Source organism: Labrus mixtus, chromosome 1, assembly GCF_963584025.1.
Source record: "Labrus mixtus chromosome 1, fLabMix1.1, whole genome shotgun sequence".
NCBI lineage: Eukaryota > Metazoa > Chordata > Actinopteri > Labriformes > Labridae > Labrus > Labrus mixtus.
The window spans coordinates 990,329-1,013,197 of NC_083612.1; the positions used below are offsets into that span (position 1 = coordinate 990,329).

Below are 22,869 nucleotides of genomic sequence, written 5' to 3' on the forward strand. Positions count from 1 at the left end.
GTGTAGACACTTGAGGTTATAAAAGATCTTGGTCTCAGAGACTATGTCCCAAAATGGGGATTCAAAAGTCAGAGTGACATGGAGTCCTTTAGAAAAGTAAAAAAGAACCCCGATCAGCTTTTCCACAGTGTTTTCATAGCCAGACGGTCTCTTTTTTCCAAGATTCTGTAAAACCTCAACAATGCATATTCGCAGAAACGAGATACATCCACAGTTCATACTAAGTTCATATGTGGTTTTGATGTCAAAGCATATAAGGTAACACAGGTGATACTAAGTTCATATGTGGTTTTAGCTCGAAGACTGTGAACCAGGCAGATAAGCAGAAACGCTATACACCTACGAGCTCGTATGTGGTTTTGCTCAAAGTATGGCACACTCATCCTGACCTCACAGGTGCGTAGGCACCGCGGGTGTGTGTAGGATTGACAGGAAATATAAAAGTCAAAAACCAAAAGTCGTAGCGACAATATGACATATGAATGAATATGATGAAAAGATTAAGTGATAACAAAAGTAAATATATGAAGTAAATGATAAATGGATTAAATTATAATAAAATAAAAAGTAAATATATGATAAAAACAAATTCAACAAATGCATAACTCTTTCTGATCTTTCAACAATATAAACACTTTAAATGTAAACGTCATAGCTGATCCCAACTTACTGGTTCATATGTCAGCAACAAAACATCAATGTCAAAAAAGTACAGACAGATTCCTGTGAATAGAATTGTCTTATATCCCTTTATAACAACAGTTATACATCTGTTAGTCAATACATACTTATGAATACACATTAGTGATGTTGTTAACTTGGAATCCTTTGGATCAGTTTTACCATTGAACAGGATTAGCATTTCTCTCCTGTGTGAACTAACATGTGTCTGGTCAGAGTCTCTTTCCGGTTAAACCTTTTACCACACTCAGAGCAGCTGAAAGGTTTCTCTCCTGTGTGAATCATCACGTGTGTGGTCAGTTTTCCTCTTTGGGTAAACCTTCTACTGCAAACAGAGCAACTGAAGGGTTTCTCTCCTGTATGAATTAACATGTGTGTGGTCAGAAGTTGTCTTTGGGTAAAACTTTTACCGCAAACAGAGCAACTGAAGGGTTTCTCTCCTGTATGAATTAACATGTGTCTGGTCAGATTTTGTCTATGGGTAAAACTTTTACTGCAAACAGAGCAGCTGAAGGATTTCTCTCCTGTATGAATTAACATGTGTGTGGTCAGATTTTGTCTATGGGTAAAACTTTTACTGCAAACAGAGCAGCTGAAGGGTTTCTCTCCTGTATGAATTAACATGTGTGAGGTCAGAAGTTGTCTTCGGGTAAAACTTTTACTGCAAACAGAGCAGCTGAAGGGTTTGTCTGCTGTATGAACTAACATGTGTGTGGTCAGATTTCCTCTTCGGGTAAAACTTTTGCTGCAAACAGAGCAGCTGAAGGCTTTCTCTCCTGTATGAATTAACATGTGTGTGGTCAGACTTTGTCTATGGGTAAAACTTTTACTGCAAACAGAGCAACTGAAGGATTTCTCTCCTGTATGAATTAACATGTGTGTGGTCAGATTTTGTCTATGGGTAAAACTTTTACTGCAAACAGAGCAGCTGAAGGGTTTCTCTCCTGTATGAACTAACATGTGTCTGGTCATATTTTGTCTATGGGTAAAACTTTTACTGCAAACAGAGCAACTGAAGGATTTCTCTCCTGTATGAATTAACATGTGTCTGGTCAGACTTTGTCTATGGGTAAAACTTTTACTGCAAACAGAGCAGCTGAAAGCTTTCTCTCCTGTATGAACTAACATGTGTGTGGTCAGACTTTGTCTATGGGTAAAACTTTTACTGCAAACAGAGCAGCTGAAAGCTTTCTCTCCTGTATGAACTAACATGTGTGTGGTCAGATGTTGTCTTCGGGTAAAACTCTTACTGCAAACAGAGCAGCTGAAGGGTTTCTCTGCTGTATGAACTAACATGTGTGTGGTCAGACTTCCTCTTTGAGTAAAACTTTTACTGCAAACAGAGCAGCTGAAGGGTTTCTCTCCTGTATGTACTAACATGTGTCTGGTCAGATTCCCTTTCTGGTTAAATCTTTTACCACACTCCGAACACCTGTGTGATCTCTTACCAGTCTTTAGTTTCTTATTTTTCAGGTTTAATTCTGACAGATCTTCTCTTGTCTCTTTCCAATCATCACTGTCATCAGTCTCAGGTTCGTAAGAGTCTTCAGTCTCGACCTCAGTCTCTGGTTGTAAACGTCTCTCTGGATCTGAGTCTCTCTCTGGTTCTGCTCCTCCACAGTCCTCTCCATCAACTCCTGTTTCCATCTGTTCAGTTTGTCTCTGATGAAGCTGTGAGGACTGAGGTTTCTCTTCACTCTTCACAGAAACAGGAATGAAGGGGAACTTGGAGGTATCAGCCTCCTCCAGTCCTTGAAGCTGTTCTTCCTCCTGACTGATCCACAGTTCCTCATGTTCTTCTTTAATGTGTTGGGGCTTAGTGTCCTCCTGGTCCAGAATGCTCCACTCCTGCTGCTCAGGTGGAAGCTCTTCTTTACTAACCAACAGCTGCTGGACATCTGCAGGACACAGTAAACAAACATTAACGGTACTTAAACTGCTTTTTAAATATTAATAAGGGCTGTTAAATGATTTCATTTTGAAAGGCTGAAAATCAATAGTTGATTGGAATTGGCCACATCTTAATCATGTTTGGAATTCACTTATTTTGAATTTAAAAAAAAGTGTTTAATGCTTTTATTTTGTAATTATGTCTTATGCTTAGGTTACCTTTATTTTGAAAGAAAATAAGGAACTTGTGGTAAACTGAAGATACTATATTAACTTAACCACAGAAAAAAGGAAAAAAGTAAAAGTAAATGAAACCATCTGGAGAGGTTGTGTAAAAAAAAAAGTGAGGGCACCGGTAGCCAAAGGCTGTGAGGACTGAGGTTTCTCCTCATCATCATTAAGTCCTGGAGAGCGGGCAGCCCGGGATTGAATTCGACCTGTAGCTCCTTTCCCACAAGTCATTCCCCACTCTCTCTCCTTGGTTTCTGATTCTGTCCTATGTCTAAAACAAATGCGTACAAAATTCCATAAATACATCAACAAAAAGTGAAATGTTTGATGTCACAGGGATATTACTTCACTGCTTTTCTCCATCACTGCAGATACTGTTATTAAAAAACTGATTAACGTGTTAACGTTAACAGCCCTGCTTTTAATATTTTAATTGACGTGATCAATGAAAGCACGATAAGTTAATGCTACATGTCTATCCTGTCCTGTATTCTTGTTGCTATGGATGATGACATTTTAATTCTGTTGAAGAGAATTAATGGATTCTCTGTTACGATAGTTGGGAGAGAGATTGCTGTTGGGCGAGCTGAGCTACAGTAAAGCTGGCGCACTGCGCTGTCAATGAGGTTGAAACAGTGTGCTTTCAAATGAATTTAGAGACTATCAGCCCCACAGGAACCTCCTGACCTTTCTACCTTGGTTGAAAGTGAGGGGGTGAAAGTTGACTTCCTGTCTTTCACTTGTTGTCCAACCTTGAGTCGCTTTTTTAAATGGGTTGAATTTGCAGAACAGGGCTTACCATGTTCCACTCAGGGCTGATGTGATGGGCAGTCACTATGCAAGCAGCTCTCAGAGCAAGAGCCTGAGAGGATAATAATACAGTTATCAAGTATGGCAATATTTCCACATCTCTTCTATAAATATGTAACAAGTAGACAAGATTCACCAGCAACTGAGTCCTAACATCTCATCTCTCCCAGTCTTCTTACCCCCTCTCTCTCTCGCTCACTTTCAAGTTTCAAACTTCCTGCTGTTGCTGAAATATCTGACCTCATTCGGAAATCAAAACTATCTACCTGTCCATTAGACCCTCTTCCTACTGTCCTGGTAAAAGCTTGCCTACCCCCTCTGTCTTCCCTAATAATGGTCACCATACATTCCTCCCTCACCTCTGGTCTTGTTCCCATTTCTTTCAAGTCAGCTTCAATAACCCCTATACTTAAGAAACCTGCTGCAGACACAAATTACTTAAATAACTTTCATCCTATCTCTAATTTACCCTTCCTATCCAAAATTCTTGAAAAAACAGTTGCATCTCAGGTTCACACTCATTTGTCTGACAATAACCTCTATGAACAGTTCCAGTCTGGTTTCCGCCCCCTCCATAGCACAGAGACAGCACTGGTAAAAATCACCAATGACCTCCTCATGGCAGCTGACTCCGGACTTCTAACCATCCTCATCCTCCTTGATCTAAGTGCAGCCTTCGACACCATCCCCCATCACACACTCCTTGACAGACTTGCCTCCTTGGGAATCACTGACACACCCTTGCACTGGTTTTCATCCTATCTCTCTGGTCGCACTCAGTTCACTCAATTCGGAACCTTCAAATCCCAGCCATTTCCAGTCACTACCGGTGTTCTTCAGGGTTCTGTCCTGGGCCCCCTTCTGTTCATCATCTATCTCCTTCTTGGCCATATCTTCCGTAAGTATAACATCCAGTTCCATTGCTATGCGGATGACACCCAGCTCTACCTATCCACCAAACATCTCAAAACACATCTTTTTAAACTGGCATATTCAGTCTGATCATTCTCCACCCGGTCTCATAACTCCTTTACATCCTGTAATTTTATCGTTGTGTTGTTACTTTGTTGTTTTTATCTCTGCTCTGTAAGGTGACCTTGAGAGTTTTGAAAGGCACCTTTAAATAAAATGTATTATTATTATTATTATCATTATTAACATTATCAATATATTAACCTGATGTGTTGCTCCTGCTGATTTTCATTAAGTTTATATTCCCTCTGGGCTACCTTATTACATGTGTTGACCAGCTGTCACTTTAATGTTGCCTGAGATAATAATGAACCAGAAAGCTGTAGAAAGTTACCTTCAAGCTAGCACACATTTCTGTCAACAATTTAACATATGGCTACTAGGGGTGCAGAAATGCAAAATGTTCTCTAATCGATTACTCTTCCCATTGTTAAAGCGAGTACTCGAGTAATCGTTTTGTAGTTCTTTTTTTTTCTGTGATTCTTTTCCCCCACGGGAGGCCCCGCCCCCATCTATGACGCGATGCGTACTGTATCTATTGATTAATTTGAATCTTCGGGATTTTAATAATTGTTAGTAATAGGCCTTTGTATTAAAGTTCTAATATGAAATTTCTTACTTCAACAGACAGCAAACCTCAAATAAAAATTCACACAGACGTATCTTATGACCGTTTTAACACTTTATTATAATTAGAGCAGTGAGTGTGGCGAGCGGACGCGCAGATATCAATGCGCACTCATCGCACGTTGAAGCTGTTTTGACAGCTGTTTAACATTCTGTTAACAAAGACTACAGTCTGCAGTGTAGAGCACACTTTACCCTGGTAAATGAAGTTACAATAATATAAAGATAAACTTTATTGATCCCTCGTGGGGGAAATTTGTGCATTACAGCAGCTCCAGAAAACAGGGGACGGGAATATAATTATTAAAAACAAAATCAAATATTTATATTCAGTTAAATTTAAAATACAATAATGTAAAATTACACAGTAACTACACAGGAAAGGGTTTTGTTCTTGAAAAAACACACAGTGTGTAGCATGAGGTGGTGATGTTGTTAAAGAGTCTGATTAAACAGTCTGACTGCAGATGGGATGAACGACCTGCGGTAGCGCTCTGTCTTGCAGGGTGGGTGTCTGAGTCTGCTGCTGAAGGAGCTGTTCAGGGCCCCCACAGTGTCATGCAGGGGGTGAGAGGGGTTGTCCATGATGGATGTCAGCTTCACTAGCATCCTCCTCTCACCCACCTCCTCTACAGAGTCCAGAGGACAGAACTGGCCCTCCTGATCAGTCTGTTCAGTCTCTTCCTGTCTCTCTCTGTGCTCCCTCCTCCCCAGCAGACCACTGTATAGGAAAGTGCAGACGCCACCAGTGTCATGAAAAGTCCATAGCAGAGTCCTGCACACTCCAAAGGACCTCAGTCGTCTCAGCAGGTGCAGTCGACATTGGTCCTTCTTGTACAGGACGTCGGTGTTGTGTGACCAGTCCAGTTTATTGTTGAGGTGAACACCCAGGTATTTGTACGTCTCCACCCTCTCAATGTCCAAGCCCTGGATGTTCAGCGGTGCAGTCTGGGGAAGTCAATCACCATCTCCTTTGTCTTGCTGGCGTTGAGCTGAAGGTGGTTGAGCTCACTCCAGTCGACAAAGTCCATGATGACCTGCCTGTACTCCTGTTCGCTCCCCTTAGACACACACCCCACGATGGATGTGTCATCGGAGAACTTCTGCAGGTGGCAGCTCCCAGAGTTGTAACAGAAGTCCGAGGTGTACAGGGTGAAGAGAAAAGGGGAGAGAACTGTCCCCTGAGGGGCCCCTGTACTGCAGACCACCATGTCAGACTCACAGTCCTGAAGCCTCATGTACTGTGGTCTGTTGGTGAGGTAGTCCGTTGTCCATGCAGCCAGGTGACAGTCCACTCCCGCCCTCTCTAGCTTCCCCCTGAGCAGTGCAGGCTGGATGGTGTTAAAGGCACTGGAGACCCTCACAGTGCTGCCGGTGTTATCCAGGTGAGTCCAGGATCTATGCAGCAGGTAGATGACGGCGTCATCCACCCCGATGTTCGGCTGGTAGGCAAACTGCAGAGGATCCAGATTTGGTGAGGGCCACAGGTCTGAAGTGGTTAGGCTCCCTGGGGTGAGATGTCTTTGGGACTGGCACCACGCAGGAAGTCTTCCACAGAGTCGGGACCCTCTCCAGTCTCAGGCTCAGGTTGAAGATCTGCAGAAGGACCTCACAGAGCTGATCTGCACAATCCTTCAGGAGTCTGGAGCTGATGCCGTCGGGACCTGTGGCCTTCCTCGCCTTGATCTTCCTCAGCTGGCTTCTCACCTGATCAGCTGTTATGGAGAGACCGTTGGAGGAGGAGGAGGAAGAAGAGGAGGGGATTGTTGGGGGGTCGTCTGAGGAGGAGGAGGAGAGGGCTGTTGAGGGGGGTGGCAGGGTACTCAGGGTACTCAGATGGAGTGTCTGAGAAGCAGGCTGGTCTGCGCTCTGGTGGGTGGGGGTGGGGTTGGGAGCAGAATCAAATCGTTTGAAGAACAGATTCAGTTCATTTGCCCACTCCCTGTCTCCTGCTTCAGGGCCCCTCTCACGCCTTCTGCTGTGACCTGAGATGTTATTCAGGCCCCTCCAGACTTCTCTTGCATTTTTATGTTGTAATTGCTCCTCCATCTTTGCCCGGTAGCTGGTTTTCCCCTCCTTGATTTTTTTCTTTAGCTCCTTCTGCACCCTCCTCAGCTCCTCTCTATCTCCATATCTAAAAACCCTTCTCTTTTCATTGAGCAGGGTTTTCAGCTCAGGGGTCACCCAGGGTTTGTTGTTGGAGAAACACTGTATTTTTTTGATGGGTACAGTGTTCTCAACACAGAAGTTTATGTAGTTTGTGATGCAGTGAGTTAAACCGTCGATGTCCTCCCCATGTGGGCTGCACAGCACCTCCCAGTCAGTGGTGTCGAAGCAGTCCTGCAGCGCCTCAGTGGCCTCCTTAGACCACTTCTTCACATACCTGGGTGGGGGGTTGTTTTTTCACCACAGGTATGTAAATGGACTGCAGTCTCACCAGGTTGTGGTCTGAGCGGCCCAGGGGGGAGGGGTGATGATCTGAATGAAGTTTTATTGTCCCTGGTATGGCAGTCAACATACTGAGTGAAAGTAGGGAGAGTGGCAGACAGGGAAGCGTGATTAAAGTCTTCTGAGATGAGAATAAGAGACTGGGGCTGTGATGTCTGTAGCTGAGACACTACACTGTGGATGAGTTCACAGGCTGCAGCAGCGTCTGCCGAGGGGGGGATGTAAACAGTCACTGCGATCATGTGTGAAAACTCCCTCGGCAGGTAATATGGCCGAATGCCTACAGCCAGCAGCTCCACATCCTTAGTGCAGCGCTGTTCTTTAATGGTGATGTGCCCAGAGTTACACCACCTCTCATTCACATACATCACTATTCCCCCGCCTTTCTTCTTACCACTCTCCCTCGCGCTCCGGTCCGCTCTGACGAGGTGGAAGCTGTACAGAGTTATGAGCGTGTCCGGAGTGACGTCATTCAGCCATGTCTCCATGAACTGCATGATGCTACACTCTCTTTACTCCCTCTGAAGCCGGGTGAGCGCCATCAGCTCCTCCATCTTATTAGGGAGAGATCTTACATGCGCTGATGGTTTGTACCATCTTTTCTTTTCCCGACACTTCACTCCGGCTCTGCATCCCCTTCTCTTCCTCCGTAGTTCTGCGGGGATGTCCGGTCTTTCGGCTGGATGTATCCGAGGTTGGCACAGCGCAGATAGAAGAGTTCAGAATAGAACAGGTGAACGATTTAAGTGTCTGTCTGTTTCATCTTTCTCCTCTGTGCGTAATGACACACTCGCTCAATCTCGCTCGTCCATCCGCTACGAGCTATTTCTCCCTATAAGGTTGTTCCTTTTTTTAGTTATTAAAAGATTTTAAAATAATCATCTAAAATTCCAAAATATAGAAAACATCTAGTTATGCTGCTCTGTCCTGGATGATCAAACGTCATTGGTTTAGCGGAGTAAAGCGTTAATCACTGAAGTGAAAGTCCTTTTTCTGTGGACTAAAAAGACAATTTGAACTGAACTTCCGTAGATCATATTGCATATTTCTTTTCTTCGGGACTTTTTGTTCATTGTGAATTCATAGGGGGGTAAATTAAAGGGATATTTTTATTAGGGTAGCAGCGTACGGATCAATAAATGACGCGTTTCAGCACAGAGCCTTAATCAGCTCTTTGTTTGTCATCTATTTTCTTTTTGCGCTCGTGCTCCTGAAGTTTTATTTCTGTTTGAGTGTGCTGCTTTTTTTCTGTTTTGAATTAGGCCTATCCTAGAAGAACCCACAATGCAACAAGAAACATTTACAAAAATGCTACAAAACGATTATCGATTACATTTTTTTTTGTAACTGATTATTATTTAATGAACGAGCTACTCGGGTACCCGAGTACTCGTTTGCACCCCTAATGGCTACCAAACGGTAAATATGATTAGACAGATTGTTGAACAGAAAGGCTGGCGTTGTGTAAATGAGCCATGTGCTGCTGATCATTTTGTGATTATGTCAAATACTGCCTCTTCACACACCAAAGTGCTGAGCTAGCTCAATCTTTAGGAAAGAATAAGAGCGAGGACACTGGCTTGTATGTCGCCGGCTTCAGCACAGCACAGAAACCACCCTCATTAAAATCACCAATGACCTCCTTATTGCTCCTCAGACTCCATCAGCATCCTCATCCTCCTAGACCTCTCTGCAGCCTTTGATACAGTCTCCTATACCATCCTCCTCAACCGCCTATCTGAACACCTTGGCGTCTCCAGTCCAGCTCTCTCCTGGTTCCACTCCTACCTCTCCAACAGGCAACAGTTTGTCACCATCAGAGACTCCAGCTCCTCCCCAGCTCCAGTTAACCAAGGAGTACCGCAAGGTTCTGTGCTTGGCCCTCTTCTCTTCACAGTCTACATGCTCCCCCTCGGTCCGATAATCTGCCAACATGGTCTCAATTTCCATTCCTACGCCGATGACACACAACTCTACCTCAGCACCCTTCCTTCCACTAAGTCCCCCCCCCCCCCCAGTCACTAGTCAACTGCCTGCAGGACATCAAAACCTGGATGTCTTCCAACCTCCTAAAACTCAACAGCAGCAAGACTGAGCTCATGGTTGTGGCCATTCATTTGTTTGTCTCTTGTTGTCTCCCATTATGCCCCCCCCCCCCCCACCCCACACACACACACTTTGTAAAGCGTCCTTGGGTTTCACAAAAGGCGCTATATGAATCTAAGTTATTAATATTATTATTTATTATAAGATATGTGTCCAACAGAAGAGTTTGACCTTCGTAAATCAAACTGTAAACACAAGGGAGGATATTCCAGTTTGGTCTGCATGATTGTTAGCATTAGGTTAGCTGTCATGTTGGCTAGCTAGGGGCTTGGCTGAGTTGCACAGTCTGTATTTCTGCAGCTGTAGTTAAGAGTGAGGATGAGATGAACAGGAGAACATCTAACGGGAGATCCGCCAGTGAAGTTTGTTCCCTACGTTACTGTTAAATAAGCAAAACAGGCACGACACAGTAATCCAGCAGCAGCAGAGTTTAGCCAACAGAGACTCGAGCATCATTTAAAAAGAAAAAGAAGAAGAAGCTTGAAAAACATATTGCAGATAAGACCAAGTTTATGTTTTTTACCAGATCAAAGACCAGGTCACAAAATGAACCTGTGCTTTCTACTGTTGATGGAAAGAGGATTGAGGTTGTACACTGTTACAAATACCTGGGTATATTGATTGATGACTCCCTTAATTTTAAATCCCATGTACTGTGTCTGGTGAAAAAGCTGAGGCTAAAACTGGGTTTTTATTTTAGAAACAAGTTGTGTTTTTCTTTTAATGTAAAAAAGCGTCTTGTCACTGCAACTTTTTTACCTGTTTTAGATGATGGTGATCTCTGCTCAGTGTCTCCACATGGTTGATACAGCCTACCATGCATCCTTGAGGTTCATTACAAACTGTAAAGCTCTGACTCATTGTGAGTTGTACTCTCGGGTTGGATGGCCCGCTTTGGCGACCCGTAGGCTCATACACTGGTACACCTTAATATATAAGGTCTGCTTCCTCTCTCTGTGTTTTTATCATGCACAGAAGTACCAGACGGTATTCTTTGAGTTCTCAGAACCTCTTCATGCTCTCTGTCCCAAACGCTCGGACAGAAATTGGGAAAAGGGCTTTTGGGTATTCTGCACCCTCAGCCTGGAATCTGTTGCAGAATGACTTAAAGCTCAAACAGCTGGTGTCCTTAAATGTTTTTAAATCTAAAATGAAAGACATGGAAGCAGATTCTATAGGATGTCGATGTTTTAGCTCGGCTGTTTGAACAACTGATTCCCAAATATGACTCATAGATGGTTCTATTTTAATCCAAAATTTAGTGTTTTGTAAATTGTACATTGGCCAGGTCTCCCCTGAAAAAGAGGTTTTTAATCTCAATGGGACCAACCTCGTTAAATAAAATATATATATATATTATATTATAATATATATATTGCCACGAAGTGAATTATATTCATGACAGCTCACGTCGCAGATTTTTGGACTTTAAAGAGTCTTTTAGTCCAGTAAACTCAATGATGTTGTTAGCAGGAGCTAGCTGCAGCTAACACTGTGCTGTGTGCGTCTGTGGAAGTTAGCTAAAGGCTCTGCTATCTGAAACATGAGCAGGAAACACGTTTCCAGCAGTGGAAAGAAAACCAACCTGTTCTCTGTAGCTTGATTTCAGGAGTTAAAATCACATCCAGCAGTTTTCTTTGTCGGTGGAGCTCCTCTTCGTATCCACTTGTTGTTCTTTCTTCTGTTATATCTCTGATAACCGCAGCGAGCAGCCGTCGACTGAATAACTCTTTAAGATCCTTAAACCCGGCCATCTTACACACATCCAAGAGTCACAGAGGGAAAACTCAACTCAGCGCTGACGTCTAATAGTGATGGGAAGTTCGGCTCTTTTCAGAGAGTCGGCTCTTTTGATTCAGCTCCCAAAGAAGAGTCGGCTCTTTTGACTCCCAAACGGCTCTTAATTCAGGATCTTTTGTAGCCTCATATTTTAGTTTAACTTTGCAAAAATGAATGTGTGTTGAAAACCCTTTGTGCATGCATTTATTCTATTACAAAAGCATTCTTACTCTTGTTAAATATTTTAATCAAACTTTTTAATTGCACAAATACAAAAATGCAAATACAAAATAAATCCAAAAAACTGCAAACAAATCCACAGAACAGAACCAGAACTCTTTAATCAAACAATATGAATGTCCTCAGTGCAGGTTGGCCTTGCGAAAAATGAGATGCCTCAGCTTGGATGGGCTGATGCGATTCCTTCTTACTGTAAGTATCTGCCCTGTTTTTGAGAAGATTCTCTCAGAAGGAACAGATGTTGCCACAATACACAGTCTCCCCTCCATCACCTTCACCAGGCGTGGGAAGACTGAGGCCTTGGCCTGCCACCATCCTCAAGATAGGATCTCACCTCCATTACAGCATCAGCTGTAGGATTTCTCCTAGCAGCATCTCCTGTAGCTCTTTCATCAAAGAGCCTCCAAACAGGTTTAGAGGTGTAGAAATTTTCAGTCCATGGCTGAACAAAGAGCTACAACCAATTCCTTTACTTTCTGCACGGTTACTGGCCATGCTGGCCAATCAAAACAAAGTTCTGCCATGAGCAGAGCTGGGGCTAACCCACTGTGAGAGCTAAGCAGTGAAAGGAAAAAAATGGGAGCCGGCTCTCACTCGAGGAGAGTTGGCTCTTCTGATTCACTACAAAGCATCGGCTCTCAGAGCCGCATCTTTTGAGCATGTGTAACGGAGTTAAAATGCACTTTATTTTTGAGGACAGTTTACAATTTATATTTGAGATTTCATTTATAATTTATTTCTGTTAAGTATTTGTGAATTTTATCTTAACGAGTTATGTATATTTACTGTTATTTTATCAAATTTACGTTTCCTTTGAGAATGACCTTTTTGGCACTTTGCGGCTTCTGTACCTCCTGGGTTTCCGTAGCTCCTTCCGTCTGTCCCTCACAGTGCCGTTTTGCATTGCTGGGGGTAAGTTGCATGTAAAAACGTTGTTGCATCATTACCTTATTTACTGTGGAAAATAAGTGATTTAAGTTGTAATGTTCGGTTTATTTTATAAACTGATAGTAATACAATGTTAATCAGTCCTTTTGTTTAGGTTTTGAGAGTTTTATATCACTTTGGAGACTGTTTGAATGTAGCGGTTTTGGCGCAAATTGTGTAATATCCTACAGCGCCTGTGTCACGTGATTGACGTAGCACCGCAGATATTCTCAGTTGAAATAATATTTATTTTGCATGTGTAGGAGCAGAGGTGCAGAAAACAAATGTCCAGAAGGCAAATTGAATGTTCTTTTGTCTTCTGCAGGTATGTTTTTCTTTGTATTTTCGTACTTTCTGTTTCGTTTTACAGCCGCATGTTGTCGTTTATTTTGTCCACTAGGTGTCACTGTTTTACCATTTGGTATACTGTTTCTCATGTTTTTTAAATGAGATTTATTGTTAATATACACTGTAAAACCGAAGTTTTCAGCCATTTGTAGCAGCTCCTGGTTATAAACATGTACATGTAGTTAAAATAATGAAATGATGATTGTAATGTATTTCTATGTCATATAAATGTGTTATGAGCTCTGACAGCCGTTTTGCATTGCTGAGGGAGCAGAGGTGCAGAAAACAAATGTCCAGAAGGCAAATTGAATGTTCTTTTGTCTTCTGCAGAAAATAAAAGCTGGAAAACAGTCAAAGTCTGGTTTTCTTCACCCCCCTGACCACATCCGTTACACATGACACATCACTAACGTCGAATTCTTCTTCTTCTGGTTTTATTGGCAGCTGGCATCCAAAAAGTGTCATCACTGCCATCTGCTGGATTTAACTATCCCTCAACAGACCTGTTCTCAAAAAATATTAAACAAGCATCTTCAGCCTCTCCCTCTCTCCCCTCACTCCAAAATACTTTTTAAATCTCTTCTCACTTGTCTCTTCCCTCTCTCTCTCCATTTCTGACATCATGTTCTGTCTGTGTGTTAAAAACTTTCTACATTTAATAACTACATGTTCAACTGTTTCTGTACCTCACAAAGACCAGATGAATGTTTTCCAGTGATATGTAGAGTACTATTTAAATGACTGTGACTGATTCTTAACCTGGTCATTACGACCTCCTCTCTTATGTTGCCCCCCCCCCCCCCCCCCCCTCTTACTTTATCTATTTTCCTCTGAATGGAGTATAAATGTCTTCCCTTTGTCTGACTGAGATTCCTGTTTGATTTGACATGTGACTCTTTTCCCCTCTGACTTCAATCATTTAATGTTAACATCACTCCTCTCCAGCTTTTCATTTCCTGCTCTGCCTGTATGTGCAGAAATCAACATGAACACCACCTCTGACCCCTGTCTGACCTCTCTCCCACAGCTCTGTGCACTGCTTGAGTAAAGAGAGGCTGACGTCATAGTCCTCATTGGGAGTGTGGTGTCACTTTTTCACCCACAGTAACTTCATCAAGACTCCCTCTCTCCACATCAAATGCTTTTTCAACATCCAAAAATACTGCAATTCTACAATTCACTTATCAGACTCTTTTATCCAAAGTGACGTACATCAGAGAGTAAGAACAACACAAGCAAGGATCTAGAAAAAAGGGAACAATGTGAGTAAGAGCAAACGATCAGCTTTGAGTCTGATTGGACACACAGGTGCTGACAGGAAGTGACCAGAGGCAAAGCACAACATTGAGGGCAGTTCTTGAGAGCTCTAATCAGTATAGAAACCATCTTATAAGTCGTGGTTATCAAACAGAAACCATCGTCATTACCATCATCATCATCAATAATATGGAGACCATCATCATTAAGTTAGTAGGTATTCATGAAAGAGCTGGGTCTTTAGCTTTTTCTTAAAGGTGCAGAGGGACTCTGCAGATCACATGGAGTTTCGAAATTCATTCCACCACCGCTTGGATGAATTCAGTTTTATTCACAGCAGATTGACAGTTCCAGAGGCCAAAAGTAAATGAAGGGTGGGTAGAAGAGGCTTTCTTAAGGAGAGACAAGTTGTTAAGATTTCATTGTCTATGATAGATGTGTCTTTTCCTGTTCCCATGAATGACAGAGATTTCTTTGTAGCACATGTTGCGTTTAGCAGATGACCAGAGAAAATAGGCTCGGGCTCTGTGGCCACGCTGAAGAGTCAGACGCTTCAGCTTCCTACTTTTCAGATCAGAGCTTGTTCTGCTGCAGTTTCGGATTCAGACTATTTTAAACTTGGATTTTCATGAAAATCCCGCCCCAGATTTTCAGCTCCCAATCAACAGAGGGTGTGACACGCGTCAACTGCCTCTCCTGTTGATGCTCAGAGAATGAAACTTAAGTGCTCAGTCCAAACAAAGCCTGACAACGACCCACTATCAATATCTAGTCAAAGCAAGTTTCGATTCACCCACCTAGCTGACAAGACCTTCCTAGTTTTCAGATCAAAGCTTGTTCTGAAATACTGCAACTACTGTTTCTTTTGTAACCTGAGCTTCTCTTACAACGTCCTCTAAACTCATCACTGGATCCATGGTTCCTCGTTCTTTTCTAAATCCACTCTGGTATTCCTCCATCATCCCTCTTTTCTCTAAATAATATTCCATTCTTTAATTTACCACGGGCTCCATCACTTTACAAATATGTGACGTTAAGGTGATTGGCCTGTAGTTTGTTGCGTTGCTTGGATCTTTTCCTGGTTTCCTTAATGGAACAATCACTGCCTCCTTCCAGCTAACTGGCAACCTCCCTCCCTGCCATACCTTATTATACAACATTAAAGAGGACATATGATGAAAAATCCACTTGTACAGTGTTTCTGAACATATATCTGGGTAACCTGAGTGTCTACTGACCCACAAAATGTGAAATAAACCCATCCAGTCCTCTGTTTGTGGTCTGCATCCTTGTGATATCACACATCAAAAAGTGCTCCCAAATCAGGTGGGAGAACAGCACCAGGTGCATCCCCTCGAGGTGTCTGGCAAAAAGAAGGACCCACCTCATCAGGACAGACAGGTGCAAACTCTGGACACCCCACAACAACCTCAGGTCCCCGCAAGACAAACTGCATCTCAACCACAACATCCAGAAACCGCCCATCAGCAAAGACACATTCCCCAGCCAAATCACTCCCCAGAACGCCAATCCCATAGACCGGCAGCTGAGGACAAACATCCAAAACAACTTCCCCTTCTACCGTGTCTGAACCAAGGTCAGCTCTATGCACAGGTGCAGACACAACTTTTAATCCAAATCCCACAACAGGAACCAATTCCCCTGTGTCTGAGTCAGGTGAAAAAGGCAAAACAGGCATGCTAGTGAAACTGTCTAGTGCACCCATGATACTTATTGAGCAATGTTCACTGTGGCTCAAACTTTCCAAAATTGAACCATCAGCAAATTTACCGTCTTTAATGAGTTGCATTTTGTACTTTTCAAGAAAAATAACAAGGTGGCAAGTCCTGCATGCCCGGCGGCTTGCTGATCAGGCTGCTCAAAAATAAAACTCTTATCAAACAAACCTTGTTACACCATTGTAATTTTAAATATCAATTAATCAAAATGACGGTCAAACTAACAAGTACAACTAATGCTCTGAAGAAAGTCAAATCATTAAATCTTCAAACAAGAAAAACATGTGATTCTCCCAACAAATTGTACCAGTAACAAGTCAGAGAGGTTACTTACCACTCTGCACAGATCAAGTTCCAAACAAACTACACAAACAACCTGATACACAACTAATTAGATTTACAACTACCAAGTATCAAGCCAAATCCAAGTTCAGAAGTCAGACAAGCCCCCATTTTCTCACAACCCAGGCAAATCCTGCTAATCAAAGAATGTGCAAACTGTAAATCAGTGGTGATTTCAATAGTAAATGTGTGTAGTGTTGACGAGAGAGAGACAGAGAATAAGAAGCCAGTTTAAATACTGAGGCCCTGTGTGCCCAGGTGCACAACATCAAATTAAGTGACTCCACCCCTCTCTACCTGAAGGCAACCTGAGTGGGGAGAAACACAAGGCAGCAGAAAGAGCACTGACTGGGTGTGTGGTTATGGTGCACCACAAACAGTGCACAGTGATCTGGGTCGGAACTTCAAGTCCGAGGTGTTCCAGAAAATGGGCTCACTTTTATTGAGAAAACACACAACACACCTTTTCGACCACAGTTTGATGGACCGGTAGAAAGATTTAACTCCACCCTGCAGAAGATTCTGGCCACAACAGCCGAGCGCTGACACAGGGACCTTAGGATCCCCTACGCTGTCATGGCTTACAGAGCAACCAGGCACAGCGCTACCAGTTTCACACCCAACTTCATGATGTTCGGCCGTGAAGTTAGTGAACCGGGGGACCTGGTAACTGGCCTGCCCCCCGACCCTTAAACAGATCCTTCTTACCCTGAGTATGTCCAGCAACTCCAGGAGAGTCGGAGTGGCGTTGGCTCATCGGATTGCCAGAGATGCACTGGGGGAGTCAGTGAAGCAGCAAAAAGGAAGCCAAAGAGAGAAATGATAACAGAACAAATATACAAACAATTGAAGTGTTTTTTCCATATACCATTTAGTTATACACACTGAAGGCTATAATGCATTTCTATTGTTTCTTCTAACAATATGTTGAGTAAATCCAGAATGCCAGATGACATCTACAGGTGTTGTCATTCAGTTTGTGATCAAAGGCTGCAGCAGTTTTGTGCCCAGTGGCCTCTGCACTCTTAATTAATCCTGTGCATGTTCAGGTGTCATTGAGATTTTCTTTATTTTGTATTCTGACTGCAGGATTCTTATTAAGGGTTAAAGGTTTTCAGTTAAATAAACCTGGACCTGATCTGACTGTGGTCGCTCTGCATCAGGATCTGCTGAGTTCCTTTTCTTTACCAAAAGAGACTTTAGGCACTCGACACAAAAGAACAAGTAGATGAAAGTCTTTCTCACTCTACATCAGTTTATTTATTACAAAGTTACACATGAGCTGTTTGAAGAACTTGTGCTACCCAACACAGAGGCCTCCAAGGAAACAGTGACAGAAAGAAGAGAAGATATGAGGAGAGAAGAAGAATCCTTACACTGTAACTGTTTCATATAAACACTTTCAATTCAAACGTCATAGCTGATCCCAACTTACTGGTTCATATGTCAGCAACAAAAAATCAATGTCAAAAAAGTACAGACAGATTCCTGTGAATAGAATTGTCTTATATCCCTTCATAACAACAGTTATACATCTGTTAGTCAAAACATACTTATGAATACACATTAGTGATGTTGTTAACTTGGAATCCTTTGGATTAGTTTTACCACTGCACAGGATTAGCATTTCTCTCCAGTGTGAATCATCATGTGTCTGGTCAGATGTACTCTTTGGGTAAAGCTTTTACTGCAAACAGAGCAGATGAAGGCTTTCTCTGCTGTATGAACTAACATGTGTCTGGTCAGACTTCCTCTTTGGGTAAAACTTCTACTGCAAACAGAGCAGCTGAAGGCTTTCTCTGCTGTATGAACCAACATGTGTGTGGTCAGACTTCCTCTTTGGGTAAAGCTTTTACTGCAAACAGAGCAGATGAATACTTTCTCTCCTGTATGAACTAACATGTGACTGGTCAGATTTCCCTTAGAAGTAAACCCTTTACCACACTCAGAGCAGCTGAAGACTTTCTCTCCTGTGTGAACTAACATGTGTTTGGTTAGATTTCCTCTTTGGTTAAAGCTTTTACTGCAAACAGAGCAGATGAAGGGTTTCTCTCCTGTATGAACTAACATGTGTGTGGTCAGATGTTCTCTTCGGGTAAAGCTTTTACTGCAAACAGAGCAGGTGAAGGGTTTCTCTCCTGTATGAATTAACATGTGATACGTCAGACTTTGTCTATGGGTAAAACTTTTACTGCAAACAGAGCAGCTGAAAGCTTTCTCTCCTGTATGAACTAACATGTGTGTGGTTAGATGTTGTCTTCGGGTAAAGCTTTTACTGCAAACAGAGCAGCTGAAGGGTTTCTCTCTTGTATGTTTCAACAAGTGTCTGGTCAGAGTCCCTTTCTGGTTAAATCTTTTACCACACTCAGAACAGCTGAAGGGTTTCTCTCCTGTGTGAATCATCATGTGTTTGTTCAGACTTAATCTATTGTTAAAACGTTTGCTGCAAATAGAGCAGCTGTAGGGTTTCTCTCCTTTATGAACCAACATGTGTTTGGTCAGATTCCCTTTTCGGTTAAATCTTTTACCACACTCTGAGCAGCTGTGTGATCTCTTACCAGTCTTTAGTTTCTTATTTTTCAAGTTTAATTCTGACAGATCTTCTCTTGTCTCTTGCCAATCATCACTGTCATCAGTCTCAGGTTCGTAAGAGTCTTCTATCTCGACCTCAGTCTCTGGTTGTAAACGTCTCTCTGGATCTGAGTCTCTCTCTGGTTCTGCTCCTGTTTCCATCTGTTCAGTTTGTCTCTGATGAAGCTGTGAGGACTGAGGTTTCTCTTCACCATCTTCACTCTTCACAGAAACAGGAGCGAAGGGGAACTTGGTGGTATCAGCCTCCTCCAGTCCTTGAAGCTGTTCTTCCTCCTGACTGATCCACAGTTCCTCATGTTCTTCTTTAATGTGTTGGGGCTTAGTGTCCTCCTGGTCCAGAATGTGGCTCCACTCCTGCTGCTCAGGTGGAAGCTCTTCTTTACACACCAACAGCTGCTGGACATCTGCAGGACACAGTAAACAAACATTAACGGTACTTAAACTGCTTTTTAAATATTAATAAGGGCTGTCAAATGATTTCATTTTTAAAGGCTGAAAATCAATAGTTCATTGGAATTAATCACAGTTTAACCATGATTGGAATTCACTTATTTTACATTTAAAGAAAGTTTTTAATTATTTTATTTTATAATTTTGTCTTAAGCTTAGGTTACTTTACTTCCTTTTTGGATACAAACCTACTTTTATTTTGAATTAAAATAGGGAACTTGAGGAAGAGTGAAGATACTATATTCTTTGGAAATCTTTACAAATGAAAGTGCATTAACAAAATAAAACAAGTGGACACAAAACATTTCAAACCCTTTGGGAAGTATTATGTGTCATTTGTTTCCTTGGGTTTTGATTGAGGCTAGGGCTGTACGTTCACTTTTTGTGCTCATAGCGCTGTTGCTACAAAGGTTGATCGTTTTGTAACACAAGACAAAAACTTGTAGCATGACATATAAAATGTATTTTAAAACTCTAAAATCAACCACAAGTAGTTTGTTCAGTTGATCAATTAAACAAAGGAAGCAAAGGAAATGAATATTGCATACAAAACACAAAAGCTAAAAACTGTAACAAGAAGTGTTTTCAGACTACAACCCGACACAGGCCCTCAGGTCATCAAGTGAAGGTCTGTTAGTCATACCAAGAATTAGATCAAAGTCTGGAGAGGGGACCTTTAGTTACTGTGGTCCTTCTACCTGGGACAAACTACCTGCTGACCTGAGGTCCATAGATAAATAGATACATTTATTTGACAACATTTAAACACATAAATGAGAGGTTGATGATATCAGACTCCATATAAGAAAAATAAATTGTTGAGGATTAAAATACAGAAAAAGGGCCAGAGGGCTTATTTCTATTGTTGTCCTCTATCACAGTACAAGATGGCAGATCAAATAAGGTGTCAGGCAAGAGTGACATCAGACTAACACAAAACAAATGAATGAAAAATATATATAAAAAACAAAACAATGTATAGAGCTATAAATTATTTAACAGCCATTTCGTGAGATCGGACTTAAAACTCCTCTCAACCGGGATTGTCTCAAGGAAGATGGGCAGCTTGTTCCACTGGGATGTGGCAGTATTTAAAAAAAAAAGAAATTTCCAGAACAACTTTCGTATCTCATAGGAATGAAATGTGCCGAGCTGCCTCTAATGTTGTGGGTGTGGATGTGTCTAACTGGATTTATACACGGTCTTGTGTGTGTTACCCATCTTGATTTGCGCCACTCTTTTTTCCACAGATTCAATATTTTAAAATGAACAGCATCCAGATGTGTCCGGGGGGACAGCTTCAAAACAACTCTAAATAGCTTATTTTGTGCAGTCTGTAATTTGTTTTTTAGAGACTGTGTTAAACTATTGTACCAGACGGTGGCAGCATAATCAAAGTGACTGAAAGCCAATGCTCCTGCTAGTGTTTTTAGGGTTGGTATATCCAATAATTCGGCTTTTCTTGCAAGGAATTTTGTTTTATTGTAAATTTTACTGAGAGCTCTTAAGGCCATATCCTCCCCTGATTAAATATTATCCAGAACACATCCAAGGTAATTTACAGACCATTTTGATAAAAATTAATGTCTGACCAATCTTTACATTGAAATCAGGTGATTTTCTCAATTTGATTCGTGACCTTAAGAGGATGGCCTCTGTCTTTCCTAAATGAAGGGAAAGTTTGTTATCTGAGAGCCATCTCACCACCTTTTGAACCTCTACACTCAAGGTGTCTTCCACAACTATTTTATCTTTTTGGGATACTAATAATGCAGCATCATCAGCATATAAAAATATATCACATGAACAAGCTGAGTGAAGATAATTGATAATAAAAACAATAAAGGCCGGAAAAAGTAACAGGTTAAGTTAAGTAACAGGTTTTGGATTGGATAATGTCCCATTGACATCTACCCTTTGTTGTCCATCAGTTAGATAAGATTGAACCCGCTGAATGGCCACATCATTAAAACCCAAAGCTTTTAGTTTGCAAATGAAAATGCTATGATCAACTGTGTCGGATGCCTTTTGCAGGTCTAACATAACCATTCCACAGAGTTTGCCAAAGTTAATTTCTTTTCTCAATTTGTCTGTCAGAAACAACAGGCATGATTCAGTTGAGTCAGATATTCTAAATCCTGACTGAAGATAGAATAAAATGTTGTTGCTTTGATGTACTCCTTAATCTGTACATGAATGATGTTTTCCATTACTTTTGACACACCACATAAAATCCAAACTGGTCTGTAGTTCCCCCATCTATCTGAATACCCTTCTTATAGTGGGGGGGAGAACTCGGGCACTCTTTAGCTCTGTTGGAACATTACCCTGTTCTATTGACATATTTATTATATGGGTCACAGATGGAGCAATAATAACTCCAGAGTCTCTAAGAAACCTCACTTGAATGTTATCTAAACCTGTAGCTTTACTAGGATTGAGTTCCTGCAGTCTCTTAAAGACCTTACTATCAATCACTTTACAAAAAGAAAATGATCCTGTCTGAATGCCGTATTGTGAGTAATGCCTCTGCACCTGCTCCTCATTGAATACACCCGAGTGATCAGGGAGCTTCTCTACTAGATTTTCAGCTACTGTAGTAAAGTAGATATTTAAATAATCAGCCACCTCATTTTTGTCTGCGGTAACTTTACCGTCTCTTATATTGAATAAAATCACTCTCATTTTGGTTCTTCTTAAATTCTTTAAAAGCTGAATTTCTTAATGTAATGACCTTTAAAATATCATCTGACATCCAAGGCTCAGTTCTTTGCTTTATTCTGATGGTCTTAGAGGGTGCTCTGTTATTCACAGCTTGAAGAAAACTTGATTTAAAAAATAACCCAGGCTTTGTCAACACTGTCACAATTCATAACTTCAGACCAGTTTACAGTTCTCAAGTGTTCACATAGAGCAGATGGACTGTAATTCTTAAGGCTTGTGAATGTCTGTATTCAAGTCCCCGGTGATTATGACCTCTGATTTTGTAAAATCAACAGAGTTATTGCATGTTTCCTCCAGCAGCTCGTAAAAATGATACTCCGGTGGATGATAGCAGGCCCCGACTAAGATGGGTTTAGTTTTGGGTAGTAAAACATCCAGCCATACTGCCTCGATTAGGTCGCTGTTCAAGTCAGATCCTACATTAAAAGCCAAATGCGATCTGATATAAACACACAGACCTCCTCCTTTCCTGATTCTATCTCTTCTTATCTCCGTATAATTTTCTATTTCATTTTCTGCATCACAAACGAAGGTATCCAACCGTGTTTCAGAGAATGATAAAATCGCCACTCTACTCTGAAGGCAGAGATGGAGAAATTCATGTACCTTTGGAATAAGACTCCAGATGTTGAGGTGTAGCAGGTGAAGTCAACTCTGTGCAAACACAGAATTAAAGTCACTGAGTTCGATGTTGTGTGTCTCTGTG

The 22,869-nt window shown here is 41.7% G+C and overlaps 2 protein-coding genes across 3 annotated transcripts in view; both read right to left on the minus strand.

The window, feature by feature from the left end:
• Nucleotides 1-220: 220 nt before the first annotated feature.
• The window catches only part of LOC132979153 (gastrula zinc finger protein XlCGF57.1-like), a 79,830-nt gene continuing 57,181 nt past the window's right edge, over nt 221-22,869 (minus strand). Inside the window, exons 2-4 of one of the 2 annotated variants that reach the window (XR_009674026.1) lie at nt 11,351-11,563; nt 390-2,579; nt 221-295 (exon numbers count right to left, since the gene is read on the minus strand). Coding sequence is in view for 1 of the 2 variants with exons in the window: in XM_061044704.1 (XP_060900687.1) it covers nt 856-2,579; nt 11,351-11,519 (1,893 nt within the window). In the remaining variant the exon portion in view is untranslated. Of the gene's footprint in view, nt 2,580-11,350; nt 11,564-22,869 lie in introns of both variants that reach the window. The other variant, XM_061044704.1, reaches the window with a different exon arrangement.
• The window catches only part of LOC132979285 (gastrula zinc finger protein XlCGF57.1-like), a 6,239-nt gene continuing 1,258 nt past the window's right edge, over nt 17,889-22,869 (minus strand). Inside the window, exon 2 of the mRNA XM_061044969.1 lies at nt 17,889-19,393. Within this exon, the coding sequence (XP_060900952.1) occupies nt 18,018-19,393 (1,376 nt within the window). The 3' untranslated portion in view covers nt 17,889-18,017. The remainder of the gene's footprint in view (nt 19,394-22,869) is intronic.